Raw genomic sequence first — 19,472 nt, 5'->3', positions numbered from 1 at the left:
CCTATTTACCAGCAATAAATAAGTGGAATTTGAAAGTAAAAACACAATACCACTTACATTAGCACCAAAAAAAAATTTAGGTATAAATATAACAAAATGTGTACGAGTTATACATGAGAAAAACTATTAAAGTCTGATGAAAGAAACCAAAGAAGAACTAAATAAAAAGAAAAATACCCACACTCATGGATAGAAAGACTCAAGATATCAAGATATCAGTTCTTCCATATTTGATCTATAGATGCAATACAATCCAAATCAAAATCCTAGCAAGTTATTTTGTGAATATCGACAAACTGATTCTAAAGTTTCTATGGAAAAGCAAAAGTCCCAGAACAACCAACACAACATTGGAAAAGAAGAACGTTAGAGGACGGCCACTCTCTGACTTCAAGACTTAATGTAAAGCTACGTTAATCAGGACCTTGTGATACTGGTGAAAAAATAAACAAAAAGATCAATGGAACAGAATAGAGAGCCCAGAAATAGACCCATAAACATAAATAGAGTCAACCAATCTTTGACAAAGGAGCAAAGGCAACATAATGGAGCAAGGATAGTCTTTTTAACAAATGTTGCTGGATGAAATTCATGTCTATGAATATAGCGACAGACCTTATACCCATCACAAAAATCAACTCAAAATATATCATAGACCTAAACATAAAACTCACAACTAGACGATAACACAGGAGAAAACTTAGGTGACCTTGGGTGCAGTGGCAACTTTTTAGATACAACACCAAAGGCATAATCCTTGGGAAAAAAAATTGATAAGGCGGACTTCAATCAAATGAAGAATTTCGTCTCTGTTACAAACTGTCAAGAGAATGAGAAGATAAGCCACAGACCGGGAGAAAATATTTGCAAAGGACTCATCTGATAAGGCACTGTTATCCAAATATACAGAGAACCATTAAAACTCAACAATAAAAAAATGAACAATCCAATTAAAAAGTGGGCAAAGACCTGAAACCGCTCATCAAAGAAGGTACACAGATAGCAAGTAAGCATATGAAAAGATGCTCCACATCCTATTTCCTGGGGAATTGTAAATTACATCAACGAGATACTACTGCGCAGCTAACAGAATGGTCAAATTCCAAAACACTGACAACACCAAATACTGGCAAGTATGTGGAGCAACAGGCACTCATTCATTGCTAATGAAAATGCAAAATAGACAACCGCTTTGGAAAACAAAACCCCAAAAATAAGCCATTTTGGAAAAGCCAGTTTGGCAGTTTCTTACAAAAATAAACATACCCTTACCATGTAATCAAGCAATTGCACTCCTTGGTATTTATTCAAAGGAGTTGAAAACTTATGTCTACATAAAAACCTGCACATGGATGTTCGTAGCAAATTTATTCATAACTGCAAAACTCAGAGCAACTGACTACGTACTTCAGTAGGCAAATAGATAAACTGTGGTATATCCAGACAATGCACTATTACTCAGCACTAAAAACAAATGAGCTATCAAAGCATAAAAAGACATAGAGAGGGAGAAGGCATAGCTCAGTGGTAGAGTGTGTGCTTAGCATGCACAAGGTCCTGGGTTTGATCCCCAGTACCTCCATTAAATACACAAACAAACAAACAAACAAACAAATAAACCTAATTAGCTCCCCCTCCCACCCCCCCAAATTTTTTTTTTTATAATGACAGGGAGGAACCTTCAAAGCAAATCACTAAGTGAAACATAACCTGAAAAAGCTACATACTGTATGATTCCAACTATAAAAGATTCTGGAAAAGCTAAAACCATGGAGATGGTAAAAAGATAATAGCCCACAGGGAGGAAAGGGGACGGAGGGATTAACAGAGCACAGAGGATTTTTAGGGCTATGAAACTACTCTGTTTATTTTAGTGGCGGATACGTGTCATTATACATCTGTCAAAACCCACAGACTATACAACACTAAGTAAGTTCTAATGTAAATGATGGACTTGGGGTGATAACGATGTGTCAATGTAGGTTCATCAGTTGTAACAAATAGGGCCACCTACGTGGAGATGATGATAGTGAGGGAGGCTGTGCACAGTGTGGGTCAGGTGGATTATATGGGAAATCTCTGTACTTTGTTCTCGATTTTGCCATAATCTAAAATTGTTCTAAAAAATAAAGTCTATTTTATAAAAAGGAAATGATACAACCCAAAATCAGGTTATCTTTGTGGAGGGGGTAAACGAAAGTAATGGGATTTTGTGTGCAAACAAAGGACTCCTAGGATGCTGGTTAGTTCTTAATTTGAGTGGCAGGCACCCAAATGGACCACTGGTGACTGTTCTGAGTCCCTGGATTTACCACCCTTAGCGCTGACCTTAGGAGGAATAGCTCTCTGAGATAACAGCTTTTCCTTACTGTTTAGGCCCCATTTTGAGTTTTGCTTTCCAGTTTTGGAGTTAAAATCACCCAAACCAATACAATCTCTTAATTTGGATGCAGTATGACTAGGATCCAATTTAGCATAAACCATCATTTAATCCTATTTTGTTTGCCTAAGTGTATCATTAAAGACTTAGATTATTAGCTACCCCTAACTACAAAAAAGATTTGTTTGGGAAGAAGAGACCATTAAAACAGCTCAGCATTTTTCCAATCCTAAAAGGCATCTTCCTTGAAAACATCCTGATTAAGCTTGTGTGATAACAAGGGCAATCAGGATTTTTTTAATCTATAAATCACCAAACAGATAAGGAGTCAGGCTATTACTCTTGCCCTCGGCAGGGAGCAGCTTAATCTGGCCGGAAGATCACACATTTCCCATTGGAGCTGCAGGCTGGAGGTCAGACCACAGGGTTGAATTCAGTGACCACGGGAGTTCTTGAACGGGGAGCAAACAAGGAAATGAGGAGATTTTATTCAGAAATGGGCATGTTCTCTGCTATTTGGCCAGAGGTAAAAAGAACAATGACTTCTCACCTAAACAAGCAATTCTCCAGTAAAGACATACAAATGGCCAATAGGCATGTGAAAAAATGCTCAGTATTGCTAATTATCAGAGAAATGCAAATCAAAACTACAAGGAGATATCACCTCACACCAGTCAGAACAGTCATCATTAAAAAGTCCACAAACTATAAATGCTGGAGAGGATGTGGAGAAAAGGGAGCCCTCCTACACTATTGGTGGGAATGCAGTTTGTGCAGCCATTATGGAAACAGTATGGAGATCCCTTTTAAAACTAAAAAGAGTTACCCTATGATCCAGTAATCCCACTCCTGGGCTTATATCTGGAGGGAACTCCAATTGAAAAAGATACATGCACCCAAATGTTCATAGCAGCACTATATACAATATAGATGGACCTGGAGATCATCATTCTAAGTGAAATAAGCCAGAAAGAGAAAGAAAAATACCGTATGATACAACTCATACGTAGAATCTAAAAAATTAAAAAACTTTTTAAAAAGGACACTACAAACTCATCTACAAAACAGAAATAGACTCACAGACATAGAAAACAAACTTATGATTACCAGGGAAGGAAGGGGGTGGGAAGGGATAAACTGGAAGTTTAAGATTTGCAGATACTAACTAATACATATAAAATAGATAAACAATTTTCTACTGTAGAGCACAGGGAACTATATTCAATATCTTGTAGCAACTTATAATGACAAAGAATATGAAAAGGAATATATGTATGTATATGTATGACTGAAACATTATGCTGTACACCAGAAATTGACACAACATTGTAAACTGACTATACTTCAATAAAAAAGAAAGAAAGAAAGTAAATAAAGAACAACAGCTTCTCCTCAGAAAATCCCATACTGGAGACTGTGTCCTGCTGAGGAAGTAAGACTCGCAGCCCACCTACTTACTGGCAGATCTAAAGAAATGGGTAGACAAGAAAGAGGCCAATAGAGAGACCTGCATAAACACACACCATGAATTCTATCTATCAAATACTTAGTAAAATAAGCCCTTCAACTGACTGGTTTCATTTGATCCTCAAAACAACTCTGCAGAGTCTGCTTATTTGACAGGTGAAGACACAGAGTTGTGGCAAGCTGCCAAAGGTTGCCCACTAGCGGCCGGTGGAGCCGAGGTTCAAATCTATCTGCCTGACTCTAAAGCTCACACTCTGCTTTATATCGTACACAAAAACAACAAGGACTCCTGCAGAACTCAGCCTTACAGTATTACCTCTCAGCAGGAACTCCTAGGTGCACCCAGCATCTCTTGACTTCTCCTGTCAAGTGCACTGCTGGCCACGCCAGGAAGATGCAGACCCAGAGAAGCTTAGGACGATTCCACTATGAAGAGGGATGGCTACCATCCTTGGTTCCCAGACCACAAAGCCTGGCCCTCACCTGTCAGCCACCTCACACGTGCATCATCTTGGCCACAAGAGGAGCAAGGTTAAAAAAAAAAAAAAAAGGTTTGCTCAAGCCAACTCCACCCCTGTCTGCACCCAGTCCAGCTTCACTCTGAAGCTACCTCCTGATGCTTGTTCTACTGCCAGTGATTTCCACAGTTACCTAAGGTCCAGCAAGAGACGGCCCTCAGGAGGGAGGTGCTGCTGTAGATGGCGTGCATGTACATGAGGTGAACCATCAGCTCCGCCAACCACCAACAGAAGAGGAGGCGGCCCAGCCCCAGGACAAGGATGGAAAAGCTGGCCTTCAGCGAGCCGTGCTCTTGCTGCTGCATCTGAAGTGGGAACAAAAGAGACCATCAGATTGTGCCTCCATTTTTAACACCTTTCTCAGTCCCCTAGACAACGTTTTCAGAAACTTTCATCACTGCCGTATCTTCTCACAGAGGGTTGGTTTTTTGCCTCAGGAACACTCAGTGTTCTTGGGTGAAAAAAGTCACATCCAAGCTAGAAAATTCTGTCCCAGAGTAAGAATAGGGTGGGGGCAACAAGCTATCCCAGTGCTGAGAACCAAGATGGGTTCTGCTCTCTGCACCCCAATGGCAACCTTGCAAAAACCCAGGGTGCAAGGCAATCCCTGGTGCATCCTCGACAAACACGGAAAAGCAAGAAAGCACCTAAGTTTTCTGGCTCTTACACTGGATACAGTTTTACTGTACTGAAGGCTGCCTTGAAATGCAAAAGGTGAATGCATAAATCATGAAGTTGGATCTGCACACTTTATAAAGCTGGCAGAGGGTACGGACCTGATTCAGCATTTGACAATCAGGGCTCAAGACACTACGTAAAAGTGGCACAGTGTGTCCCCCTGCAGCCACGAGGGGTGACAGAGGGTCCCCCTGCAGCCAGAAGGGGTGGCAGGCATTGCCCTTCAAGGTGACGGGAGACCTCCACTCCGAGGAATATGTTTTCATTCCATTCTTGAGCATATATTCTACTGCTTTCTCAAACTGTCCTCTTACAGCAAGAAGCCAGACCAAGAAGTTCTGGCAGGTGCAGCGGAAGCACAGAAATCTGCATAAATGGCTTTCCCGCTCGGGCCATCTGCTTGGTTAGCTATGCCAAGGAAAGCTGTCAGTTTTACTTTTTTTTAACATAAACTGATCAAACTAATGGGAATTTCCTTTGCCCTTTAGTTTCCTTCAGTTCACTTCAGAAAGATATTTGTTAAGAAACAAAAGTGCTTTAAACGATTCACCAAGCCAGGTCTGCAGGTTTGACAGGGCAAGTGCTGGCTGGGAAGGTTATCCAGGAAGGGGGGCGGGGGACGGGCAGCTCAAAGTGAAGTCCATTGACAGCCACATGACTGTGACCCAGTGCAGACCCTTTCCCTTTCCAGGCATAGACTGAGGGTGGGTTTCACCTGAATCCTGACCTAATGCCTGTGTGTTATGTGAGAACCTATAAAGTCTACAGCAGAGCATCGACAAGCCAGCAGAGGGCTAAATCCTCAGTGAGAGACCCCTACCTGCCCATCCTTCTGCATGTCTATGTTATTTAACTGAGAAGAAAAAGGAAAGAACCCAAACATCCAACAGCAGGGGCTGGGGGCTTAGTTAAATGCATGAGTGCATCTCAATTTTACGTATCCATGAAAACTGTTTTTTCGATATAAATGTGCGTAACTGATGAAAGTCTGGAGACACTGACACCAAAATGGCAGCAGTGATTGTCATCTTCAGATGATAAGATTCTTCTTTTTCTTTTCACTGAAGTCTAGCTGATTTACAATGTTGTGTTAGTTTCTGGTGTACAGCACAGTGATTCAGTTATATGTACATATATTCTATTTCATATTTTTTTCATTATAGGTTTGGACGGTAAGAGTCTTAAGTTATTTTTAACAATGATTTTTTTTCTGCAATCAGGGAAACAAGTAACGTAGCTTTACAATATTGTGAAGACTCTGGTCCTCTCTGCTGGTGAAGTAAGTCCTCTATTTCTGTACACTTCTAAAAAAAATGCCTAGCTTCAGAACCTCCCCTGGGAAGCCCACCATCCTCTATGAACAAGTCATCTTTATTCTCTTTTGAGCTGGCCCCACCTTTATTTCTCCTTACCTTCCTGACTCACTCATAAATTTTCTTAGCTACATTCTGAGTTCCCCTTTGTTAATTCTCAATCCTATTCCAGCTCTCTAAAGCAAAGTCATTTTGACCTAATGATCACCAGTAACTGAGGAATTAACTAGGAACACAGTATCCATCAGTCTGTGGAGGTTAGAACAGTCCCACCAAGGCAACTGTCAAGGCTAAGACACAAAGAGACACCTAAAACCATTCCAGACAGGCCTTTCTTGGTGCCAGACTTTAGGAGGGAAGCAAATTCCCTGGCTGAATGTAATCATGGCCTCAAAAGTAGCGTGGACAAAAGACAACCTCTGCACAACTGTCTCCAGTTTCTAAAGAAGCAATTGTGCACACGGCCTACAGGCCCCTGAGCAGACGCCTAATCCCAAGCTCAGGTCCCCTGAGGACCAGGCTTCCTCGGAGCATCACTGAGTATGAAGACCCGTCCCAGGGAGCGGAGACACAGCGAGACAGAAGGGGAGCCACTGCGAGAGCAGAACAAACAGCCAAGCCACAATCAGGAAAACACATCTGTCCAATCACCTCCAGCTCCAGGCAATCACATTTCAAGGTTAGTCCAGAGGCCCTCCTTTCTTTCCCCAAACAATGCACAGTCTAAAATGACACGACTATCCGTAATTAAGGAGAAATGTGAAATATGTATGTGTATGTATGTATATAACTGAATTGCTTTGCTGCACATACACCTGAAACTAACATTATAAATCAATTACACTTCAATAAAATATAAAATTTTTTTAAAAACCCACTAAGTGAAAAAAAAAAGGGGGGGGAACTATGAGGGGCATTTTGTGGCTGACTGGCTTCCCAATGATGAGTTACCTACACTCCCCAGGGCCAAACTTCCTGACCAGGTTTACTAAAGCATCATTATGTGTCACCACTGGCCCAGAGGGCTGGACTTTTCTCTGCAACACACCCTTTACAGTGCCAGATGCCTCCCCATCCAGAGAAAGAGAAACATCTATTCCTTAACTGCACAAGTAAACACAGCAGAAGGAAAACAATCCAATTTTTCACTCTATTTGCTTTTACTTCTAAAAAAATGGTTATGAATCTTTTTTTAGAATTGTGTCATTATTACAGTCCATTTATACCTTCCATCTAGTTGACTCCCTTTTATTTGAAAAACTCAGCCTTTGTGTCTTATCACTCCAGTAGGAGGAAAAAGCACACCGTACACGGCTCACCTAATGAACTGGGCTGCTCATTATGCAATCCCTGCATCTGAGGCATTTCATTTGAGGCATTTCATTTGAGGCATTTCAAACCTAGGGGAGTGCCAACCTTGAGACTACGGGAAACCGCCATCAATGGGAATTTTAAGTTAAGATGCTGCTTAAAAAAAAAAAAAATTAACTCATCTGCAAAGTGCATTTTCAAACACGTTATATTTTAAAACCTCATTTCATGCAAATTGCATAAAAAGGAATATTGAAGCCTTTCAAAGATATTCTAATGATTCAAGATGACAGTTCTCAAAGATGAAAGGTTCTTTCCCTTCACACACTAATAACGCACACGATGGAGAACACCAAGCAAAGGCCTTCCCAGGAGGTAGCTGTTCAGCCATCCACCTCTGCACTGGGTCAAGGGCACTGCAGCCTGAGTCTCGTTCCTTTGTTACAGAGGAGCGTCTCTCCAGTCCATGGTCACGGCCCACACTCCTACTCCCAATCATTCCGTGATCAGACCCTCACTGCCCCTCCCCAGGCATCCAGCCCAAGGCCGGTGGTACCCAGCAGTCTCTGCTGGGACAGCAAGTGGGGTCTGCTGTCGGAGTTGTTGCCACAGGACTGTGACCCGGTCTGGCCAGCTTGAGCCTCCAGACCTGCATGTCCACCAGGCCACAATGCATCTTTTCTCTACCTCCTGTGAAGCTCCCCGAGCTGGTGACAAGGCTCCAGTCTTTATTCCTTCCATCCCAGTGAGCACTCCGTTAGCCTCTCTTTGCCTGTGTGTCTGTGAAGTGAGAGTGATGACGGTCTCTCTCCTATGGTTGTTGCAAGGATGAAGTAAGTTAGAACGTGTAAAGCCTGGTTCAGGGTAAGTGCCTGATTAATGCCACTTACTACAATTCGTATCATTCCAGGTGCTCTCTAGAACCAGAGCCTACCCTACCCTCAGTGGTTTGTCTGGGACATGGACTCCAGCCCTGGTCACTCAGGGGCTGGCCGGCCCCTGGTCCTGCAACGCCAGTGGGTATCTCTCTTCCAAAGAGATGGAACCAGCATGCTGGGCTGAGACCAAGGATGGGTGCTCCCCAGAATCCCCTGCTGCCACCCTCACCTACCAGCCTGCACACCCAGGGCCTCAGTTCTGGCATAAACTTCTGTTGGTTTTCACCCTCAGGAGCTTCCCAGGTGATACTTGAAACTAGCCCCAGTACACAGAGAGCAAGGGAGACAGAAGAAACAGGCAGGCCACTCCAGGCTGGGTGGTGGCCAGTTTCATGAGCAAAGGACCTTAGCCATGAGCCTTGTCTTGGGCCCTGCAAGACAAGAAGGCCTCCACACCCGCCCGCCAGAACCTTCACATTGATACTGGGGCCTTAACTGGATTCAGTCACAGGTTCAGTCCAGATGGTCTCAACCATACCTTACTCTTCCAAGGTCAAGGCTACATCGTTGAGATGGCTCCTAGTGTGGGACTGGTGAACAGAACGTACATTCCAAGGGCAGGGAAGGGGTGAGGAGCCTCCAATTCCCCAGGTCCAGCTGGTGGGTCAACCAGGGGTCAAAAGGCCTTTCAATGACCTCCTCCAACAACTGACCCCAGACACACCACCGACTTTCGGCTAACAGTAACAAAAACAGTAATACTTGGTACTTCAGAGTATTTATTTGCCAAGCCATATTACCTGTGCGAAATCATTCAATCCTCACAACAATCCTGTGAGGGACGGATTATTATTTTTTCTATTTCACTGATAAGGAAACTGAGTCACAAATAAGGTAAGGAACTCACCAAAGGCTCTCAGGCCACAGCAGAGCAGGGATTCAGACCCTGTAACAATAGGCTTGTGCCCTGTTGGAGCACGGCCCTCAGCAGGGAGGAGCCCCTGGTCCCACCAGCCCCGGCTCACGGCCTCCCCACACTAGCTCCTCACTGCATACATCCACCTGCTCAGAGCAGACGGGGTGGTGGCCCCGGGCTCCAAGCTCAGCAAATAAACAGCACGTCCCGCCTTTCCCTAGACCTCCCTCACCCTGTCCCCCTCCCTCACCCCGGCTCGGGATCTGAGTTCCACAGGACCCTGGGGAAAAATAAACACGGCCCATTTTCCTGAACACCAGATCCGCTCAGAGATGGCCTTCGAGTTAAGGCCTTATAACAAATGTTTCCCTGCTCATGTTGGATGCATACAAGTCTCACACGACATACATTACAGAGGCACCTCTTCTATACATCCCTCATCTTGTGTCTGTAAAGGTACACACTGAAAAAAAAACTGGGTGAAAGGTAACATTCTCCCAGGGGTGTGCCCAAGTGTCATTTTCTCAACCGCGGTTCGCCAGCCTGGGTTGGTTTCCACAACGAGGCTCTGCTGCCCCCTGCTGGCACAGTCACTGTCCTGCTCTCTGCAGTTTGAGAGCGTTGATCTGAGAGCATCTAAGAGCCATGAATCTCTATATTACCATTTCACATTACGTTTATTGATTCACACAAGCACTCGTTCAGAGCAAACCTTGCTCACAAGCCCTTCCAGCTGACGTTCCTCCGCACCCCCCAGCCTTTCCCTTCCTGGCCTCTCGGAAGGAGTCCTCTCACCACTACGTTGGCTTCCCAGTTTGACTGTTCCCCTTTGAGACCCATGTTTCAGACTGGGGGTGGGTGCCCCAGTAGCTTATCAAACATTTTGCCTTTTCTAGATCAACTTTCCTACGAATCTTCCCAGACCATAAGAAAGGTTTCAATTTGCCTTTTTGAGTTCCCTACACTCAGCAATTGCTACCATTTTGAAAGCAGTTTTAAAAAAAGAGAGAGGGAGAGAGAGAGAAGAAAACATAGGTACAACCCAGCATCTCCACATCTGAGTCCCTACAGGGAGAAACCCCTTCCTTTTCCCAGACTGACATTCAAGAGAACCAGAGCCTTTGGCTCAGGACTTAGGGGAGCAATCGGCTCAAAGCTCACCTCTATGACAGATGCAGGACCCTGTGGCCAACCTCTCATGCTCCCTCGAGACCCTACAGTGTACAACCAGAAGGGAGGAGATGCGAACGACAAAGAATGGTGATTTGCCTCAAGAAGCACAGATCCCATAGGGCTAAGCTCCTTCCTGGGCAAGAGGCAGTTAGGAAAATAATGTCTTTCTTCCTGATGGGTTAGCTCGGGCTTCTCTGGGAGTCACTGTGTGTCTTCAAGAGGGGGCGGTAGTGTGCGTGTGGATGTTTAGTCCAAACCTCATTGGCTGGAACATTAGAAAGAACTAAAAAGTCACAATGGCAAGGAGACTGTAACAGAGACAAAACCTGGAGGACCTAAACTCACCCTGCACTGGGCCTATCCTCCCCCCACCCACTCCCCCTACTCTCCTAAGGAACTTAGGGTAGTGGTCCTCGACCCTGTCACATGCATCCAGCTGGGCTCCACCCCCGGGTTTCTGATTCAGTAGATCTGGGATGAAGTCTGAGGATCTGCATGTCTGACCAGTTCCCAGGTGATGCTCACGTTCCCAGTCCGGGGACCCCACTTTGAGAACCACTGAGTTAGACACTGAGCTGCCACCTCTATCTTTTATACAATTTTAAACATAATTTTCAAACACAGATTTTAAATTACTTCATGGCAAAAGAATGACCCTAGGGAACCCAGACTGAGGTACGAGAAACCATATGCTAAACCTCCCTCTGCCCAGAATGTCAGTTTCACCTAAAGATCTGCAGAGAGGAAAAAATTAAATGATGTAACTGGCAACTTAAAAACATTAAGTTATTGTTAAAATGCGGAAATACACTTTTGAGTACAACGTGTAGCTGGTGATCTTTTTTAAGACAAAATAAGGGATTTCTAAGAACCTTCCTGTTTTTGCAGGGGCCACCTTTCAGACTGCCCTCGGGACACGTGGAACACGGCTGCTGCCCCTGCTCTTTGAACTATGTGTCCGGGCCTCCAAGTGTGTGCACCTGTGTGTACATGTGTGTGCTTGCATGTGTGCACTGTGTGTGCATATGCGTTATTATGCTTACCTCCATCAGGATTTTTGTTGGGGGGCGGGGGCAGGCAGGAGTATTCTTTGAAAAACATTGTTTTAGGGGTCATTGATCACTAACATTGTAGGTGAATCAACTCAGTACACGTGTTCCATGAGGCTAGCTCTGGAATGAGGCGGAAAAAACCCAAAGCAGGAGGAAAAGTGAGGTGGGAATGACGAGGGTAGCTGGCCGTGAGCTTCAGACAAGGTTGCTGTCCGGAAGATGGCAGGCGAGTTCCTGGGCAGAAACAAGCACCCAGACCCGAAAACACACTCTTGCCTTCAAACCCTCAACTCCACTCGGTTATGCCACCCAGGTCGCCCTGAACAATCCCCAGGCCACGGCAGAGCTCTTTCAGAAGCAGTTTGTGAACGTAAGAGGGCACCTACTACCTGCCAACCAACAGCTGCCTTCCAGGTAACACCATGAGAACCCAGTTTTCCCTGTCTGGGACTGCCCTGCAGTGGGTGCTCACCGCCAGGTCCTGGCTATCAATCCTGGTCGCCACAGTCCACTGTGAACCCAAGCAGGGGCTCCTACCACCAACGTGCCCAAGAGACACACTGACTTTCATCTTGAAGGCTCATTTCCCCAGAGGATTTCATTTATCATCAGAAATCATGACAAGGATGTGTGCTTTAAACGTGCGGGCACCCCTGGATGAAAAGGCTCGAGATGATCAGCACAGCAAGGACAGACGTTTCATCTGCAGAAATACCCATTCAGTCCCCGAAAAGCTCTACCTGTCCGATGAACTCCGGGAAGCTGAGGATGGGCCCATTGTGGAAGACGGGGTAATAGAAGACATAGGCCACCATCCAGGGAAAGGAGTAGAAGGTGTGGCCGGCGGGGCGCGGCTGCCAGCAGAACTCGAGGCTGAAGCTGGTGTAGTACAGGCAGCGAACGGTCAGCGTGAACTGCAACAGGTAGTACTCGTTTTCCGTCTGGTACCACCCTCTCTGCAGAGTCACAAGGAGAGAACGACCCCTGAGTGTCAAGGAGGGACATCATCCAATCTCTGGGGAAGGACATCTCTTCCACACGCAGCGCCTACAGGGAGTCAAGAGCCACTGAACCACAGGTACATGTCACAGCTGATCCAAACAAGCAGCTGATGAGCAGTGGGCAGGAGAGCGTCTCCGCCATCAACCATCAGCTTCGCATTAAGCCTGATGCAACGCTTAGTGAAGGTTCTCTGGGATGTGCATCCATCAGACGCACCAGTGGACAGCATGGAGATGAGCTCCATCCAGTGGGTACTTTGACAGCTCCTTCAACAATTCAGATGACAAAGACAGGCTTACACAGGCAGAGCTCAGAGAGATCGTGGGCTCAGCTCCAGAACACCGCAATAAAGGGAGTATCACGACAAAGTGAGTCACACAAATTTCTTGGGTTTCCTAGTGCATTTAAAATTCAGGTTCAAATCACTGTGCTGTAGACCAGAAACTAACACATCTGTAGATCAACTCTACTTCAATTAAAAAAAAAAGTTACATGTACACTATACTGGAGTCTAGTAGGTGTACAATAACATCATGTCTTAAAAAAACAATGTACATACCTTCATTTAAAAAAATACTTAAGCATTTTACTAAAAAAAATGCGAATGATCATCTGACAACACAGGGATTTCACAAACCTTCAATTTGTTTTAAAAAAAAAACTTTTTAAATGCAGTATTCATGAAGCACCCTAAAATGAGATGTGTCTGTAAATGTCACAGGGGATTTATGCTTTCAACATACTTTTCCTTTTTGCTCTTCTGTAATTAATTTGGCTCCATACATAGGTGAGGACTATTTGCCAAATAAACTTTAGTGGCACAGAGTCAAAAGAAATAGTCCCCTGCCCTCAATGTGTCTAAATTCTCACTCAGGAGATACATATGTGAAAGTGTAACTACAGCACAGCATGAAATAAGAAATAACGAGCTTGAACAAAACCACATACGGAACAAAAGACTAGATGCAAATGTGGTAAAATCCTAACAACATTGGAGGAGTAAAATCATGGCTCATTTTATAATCTTTATATTTTCCGTATTTTCTACAAGACATAGGTATTGCTTTTTTCATGATAAAAACAATATATGGAAATAGATACGAGAAATAGAATTGGGACAAAGGAAAGGGTAGTTCACTGATCCGTGAGGATCTTTTAAGGCTTTACACAGGGAAAAAAAAAGAAGCACAGAGCAGAGTTTCTACTCCCTGTCCAGGACTTTGGTGACCACCAAGGAAAACCAAGAGACTGCACGTGTGAAAGCAAGGAAACCCAGCGCAACTAATTTCCAGTCATTTGCTCCTTGGACTTGAGCAACATCTGTCAAACCATCAGCCTGCATGATAAATGGAATACTTGTTCACCACCAACATCCACAACTGATGCCTAGTGGTCCCCAAGCAAGTGATAATTACAATTGGAAATGGTTCTGTACATTTACCACGTCCCCCAAAAGTTGGGTGTGAATGTGCTTTTATTTTTATTGCAAATCTATTTTTACGCACACTTATTTAAATGACTGCCATGTTTAATAACTCCGGGCAATTAAGTCCCTTTTGTTAGGAGAGAGCTTTTTACGCTCCTTACTCCCTATCTACTCCAGAAGTCCAGATTTTGAGGTATGTGCTTGAAGTATTAGCCCCAGCCCGTTGGCAAGAGAGAATAAAAATTAAGACAGCCTAACAAGAGCAAAAAAACTCGAATGTTTAAAATGCTACAATGTTTACAAAACTGCTTAACCCATTTTGTCTCATTAGATCCTCAGAACAACTCCACGAGGAAGGCAGAGTAGCTGTTACTTCCATTTGCTAAATGATGAAATTAAGACTCAGACAGTAAATGACTGCCTCCAGTTTCAAGAGGAGAGACAGTGAATAGAAGAGACTAGAAAACCACTAGCCATCTTTGCCTTCGTGTTCTTTGCCATGACGGTGCCAATCCCAGATGCACCGACTGACTCTAAGTGCCATCACTTGAATCAATGAATGAGTGAATGTACAAATGAACAAAAATAAAGACACCACAGACATTCTAGTTCCACAGTGAATAAATAAAGAGTATCCAAAGCTTCCCAAGATGTTCTGTGCAAGGAAAAGACCTGTCTTATCTGTTTCAGGGCTATCGTGGGCTTCTGATGAGATTAAGGAATGTTAGATTCCCCTTTATATTCTACAGCACACTGCAGGTGAGTTTTTTGTTAAATGCGTAGGGGATTACTGCTTTCTCTCCTCTTTGTTCCTGTGACAACTGGCACCATCTATGCCTACCCAACCTGGGAGAAAAGGTACAAGGTCAGCCCTGGGCAAACTCCAAGGGCTAAGACACAGTCAAATTCAAAAGAGAAGACTGCAGAAGGCAACACGGGGGTTCACATGCACTAACTCCCTACTGCCACTAGGGGGAGCACCACCATAGTTCTTCCATTGACTCGTCTGAAAACAAAGGCATCTACCTGGATGAGGGCAGCGCCCAAGGGGTCTTCTCCTTCCCAGAGGTAAAACAGAGACTCTTACCTTAACTTCCTCCACATCTTGCAGCCTCAGTGTAGAGAGTAGGAGGAGGGAACAGAGCCATGAGAGGAACAGAGACCGGAACTGGGCTACGCAGTAGGAGATGGCAGTGTGGAGAAGGACCACAGCGGTGCCTTGGGCCCCCAGCACACACTGGCAGGCCCACATCCCATAGGCTGCGAGGATCCAGGGCCTGTGCTGGAGACAGAGAGAGAGAGACATGGTGTTGAGGGGGGAGGAAGAGAGAGAAGGGTGAGCCAACAGGCATTGCTACTGAAGGTTCTACATAAAAAAGGATAATGCTTGGTGACCCTTAACCAAACGGTTTTCACTACCCTGGGGATTTGTGCAACACAAAGAGGATTCAGGAGGACCTGCCACATTAACCCCAGAGTGACAGCTGCCTACCCGCCAGGTCCCCAGAACTCCACCAGATCCACCCAGAAGCAAGGAGACACTTTCCTGCCTTCAGCCAAAGCTACCCAGCCCAGCGGATCCCCTGACAATAAGATACATAGCTGACTTTTCAACAGACATTATGGAAGCCAGAAGACAGCTGGAAAACCTGCCAACCTGGCACACTTAGCCACTGTGCACACTATTCTGCAAAAGTGACGGTGAGAGAAAAGAATGTCTTGGTGCACATTTCTCGGGAGTCTTACTGAGAAAACTGGACCATGCAAACCACAAAGGGCTTTCCAAAATCTAAACCAGAGATTTAAAAGTAAATATCTAATTAGATTTATATTTTACTAGCATATTGTTCACAGTCAAATTTATGTCACAGAAAAAGTATATCTTACCTGCTTTCAGTGATATAGAACCCTTTGCATAGTCAATCTGATTAACACATTTATCCCCATTTTAGAATAAGAATATTTTTCTTTTTCACTTTATGTTTTATAGTTATTGACATTGAACAACTAAATAGATAAATTAACATGTCTTTGCTTTTATGATATACTCTTGGTCATATCTGGCTGGTAAATCCTTACTTAAAAACCACAATAATGTTTTAACATTGTTTGAGACACAACATATCATAGCAGTTTAATTACTCAACCTTTGAAGTCCAACTGCCTAAATAAATCCTGGTTTCCCCATTAACTAGCTGTGTGACCCTAAGCAAGCTACTTAATGTCTCTGTGCCTCAGTTTTTTCATATGTAAAATTAGGATAACAACAATATCTACTTCAAGAGGTTATTATGAGGATTAAGTAAATTCACACATATGAAATGCTTACAACAGGGTCTGCGTACATAGAAAGGACACTGCAAGTACTAGTTATTATTTCTCCAGGGAATATGATGTGTCTTTTTGGTAAGCATTTAAAATAGGATTTCCAGGAATACACTGGGTTGAAAAGTGGGGACTTGCTTGAAACTCAGTCTTCTTGTGAAAACACAAAGTCTTTTTTAAGGGAAAGGCAGGTGTGGACTGCACAGTGTACACCCCATCCTTAGACACTTACTCTTCCAAATACTGCCTGAGTACATTTCTTTCCCAAATCTGCACTCCAGCCCAAGAGAGAATATTTTAAATGGGGGACGAGGTCAGCCACTTTTAAGTTCCAAGAAAGTCAGGAAAATGTGCAGTTCATTTTTATTATTTTTCCATCCTACTGCCCACAGAAAACAGCCACATAAATTTGCTTCAAACTTTCCCCCAAACACTCACCTCTGGACAGAGTCCAGTTATAAGAAACAATGTCTCCAAAGACTATTTTAAGAAGTGGTTTTAACAAATGAAAAAAAGGGGTAGGGGTCTTTCTCAACATGAATTACAGCATTTACCACTTGGAATCCTTTTCCACGTGTGCGTGGCTACGCACAGACACATACACACAGCTACATTTTTATTAAGTGTTACTGGATCCATTTGGAAAAAGCCTGTTTGTTGGGATTCATCTGGAACTTAACCACAGCCTTAAGCCGCTTCAACTTGGAAAAGCTGGAGGAACCCTCAGGAACTACTTAACGGTGCTGTGCACAGCCCATCTGCTCGAGAGATTCTCTGATGAGTTTACCCGTGCTCACAAACGCTACCCTGGGGACCCACCGCGTTGTCCTATATTCTCATCCCACACCGTCTTCTTCCTGCCAAAGAGTACAGGCAGACCACATTCCACACCATCCTCGCTAAGACATCACAGAAAATGCTCTCACGTTAACTTCACCTTCTCTATTACCGGTCATGTTACCCACTCGTTCTCCCCAGTGGGCAAAGGCGACTCCACTATATGCATTCACAGTGGACAGGTGATGAAAAGGGAAAGATGTGAAAAATGCAAAAAGAACCACCCATTTAAAAACTCATATAAATTAGAACCCCACTAAAATACTGAGTTTCATACTATAAAAATGAATGCAACTGGAATCCCTTCCCCGTAAAACACCACTAAATTCCTGATACAGCAAGTGTAGCCTTCCATGCCTCGTCCTCTGACTGGCACATGAGCAGGACAGTCCCCACGGTCGATGCTGACCTTAGGGCGCACCTCCTCCAGCCGCTATGCCTCCCACACACACGCCTAGACCTGCAAGGCAGGACAGAGAGGGCGAGAAATGGAAACATGGCGTTGCCAGGCAGTGCAGGCAGTGCCAGGAAGGTCTGCGCCTCTGGGGAGGGCTTTTCCCAAATGTTTCAAAGACCATTTTCATACACAAAGGCCTAAAGACAGCTGCGCCCCACCCATTTCTACTCCAAAAGCGCTTATGTATTTCATGCATCAAGCTTTTGTCTCTTAAGTGAAAATGTTTAAATATCTGACATCAAATATGCCAGGAACCTTTTAATTTTTTTAAAGTAAAAAATAAAGTGTGTTCCTGAAACTAACATTGTAAATTGACTCCACTTCAATAAAAAATAAGAATTAAAAATAAATAAGGTTTTAAAAAAATAAAAGGTGTTACGTTTTATTCCAAAATAGTACTTCTGATTCATCACCAGAAAGGCTTTAAAGATTTTCTTCCCAAGTTCTCAGGGCAATCTGGGCAGATACACAGTTCTGGTCACACATACAATCTAGGTCAAACTCAAGATTTAAAAATCTACCTAAAACTTTTAGCCCAATTCATGCAAGTTGAGAGGTTCAAATGATGACTATGATTAGGAACTACTGCTTACTTGAAATGAGGCACAAAGACTCATGTTGATCAAATAAAGCGTGCAAATAAAACACACTCTTAATTTACTGTTGGGCTGTGGTATTTCAAACTCAGATTCAAATTCTAATCAAGTATTACTTTTATACGATGCTTCTTTTTAACTGAGATTTTTATTGAGATAGTTGTAGACTCACCAGCAGTTATAAGTAATAATACAGCAAGATACCACGGACACTTTACCCCGTTTTCCCCTGTGATAACTTTGTGCAAAACCAGAGTGTAACACAGCCAGAATGTTGACGTTGCTACAATCCACAATCATTTTCAGGTTTCCCCAGTTTTACCTGTACTCATGTGTGTGTGTGTGTGTGTGTGTGTGTGTGTGTGTGTGTGTGTGTGTGTTTAATTCTATACAATTTTATCACATACGGGTTCTGTATTCGCCACAATAAAGACACTGAACAGCTCCGTGACCCCAAGGCTCTCTGGTGTTGCCCTTTCATAACCACACCCACCTCTTCCCCACTCCCTTTAACCCACATCCTTAATGCCTGGAATCCACTAGTTATCTTCTCCATTTCTAAAATTCTGTCATTTCAAAAATCACACAGTATGTCACCTTTGGGACTGGCTTTTCTCACTCAGCATGATTCCCTGAGATCCACCCACACTGGGGCGGGTATCAAAGACTTGCTCCTTTTTATTGCTGTGTGGTTTCCATGGTGTGGCTGGACCACAGTCTGTTTAACTATTCACCGACTGAAGGACTTCTGGGCTGTTTTCCAGGTTTGGGCTATTAAGAATAAAACTATTAAGAATAAAATGAACGTATATGTACAGGTTTTTGTGCAAAAAAAATATGCTTTTATTTCCCTAGGATAAATGCCCAAGAGTGAGCTTGCTGGGTTGCGTGGCAGTTGCATGTTTAGTTCTCTAAAAACTGCCCAACCGTTCCCTAGAGTGGCCATTTTACATGCCCACCTGCTGCACATGAGCGACCCAGTTTATCCACATCCTCGCCAGCATTTGGCGGTGTTACTATCTTTCATCTGAACCATTCTGGTAGTTGCACAGTGACACCCTGCTGTGGCGTTGATTTGCGTTCACAATGCTCTTTTAAAGGCTGTCAAAGTGTGAACAACCTGCAACTTGCATCAGTCAGCTA

The 19,472-nt window shown here is 43.9% G+C and overlaps 1 protein-coding gene across 16 annotated transcripts in view; it reads right to left on the bottom strand.

Moving 5' to 3' along the window:
- HHAT (hedgehog acyltransferase) overlaps positions 1-19,472 on the bottom strand; it is a 282,686-nt gene that overhangs the window by 203,089 nt on the left and 60,125 nt on the right. For 15 of the 16 annotated variants that reach the window (XR_004314459.1, XR_004314461.1, XR_004314463.1 and 12 more), the window contains 3 exons: positions 15,202-15,396; positions 12,427-12,642; positions 4,499-4,670 (listed from right to left, as the gene is read on the bottom strand). Coding sequence is in view for 12 of the 16 variants with exons in the window: in XM_032466401.1 (XP_032322292.1) it covers positions 4,499-4,670; positions 12,427-12,642; positions 15,202-15,396 (583 nt within the window). In the remaining 4 variants the exon portion in view is untranslated. The remainder of the gene's footprint in view (positions 1-4,498; positions 4,671-12,426; positions 12,643-15,201; positions 15,397-19,472) is intronic. The other variant, XM_032466407.1, reaches the window with a different exon arrangement.

This window comes from Camelus ferus, chromosome 23, assembly GCF_009834535.1.
Source record: "Camelus ferus isolate YT-003-E chromosome 23, BCGSAC_Cfer_1.0, whole genome shotgun sequence".
NCBI lineage: Eukaryota > Metazoa > Chordata > Mammalia > Artiodactyla > Camelidae > Camelus > Camelus ferus.
Note: the sequence above shows the minus strand (reverse complement) of the source record. Positions and strands in the feature narration are given on the sequence as shown.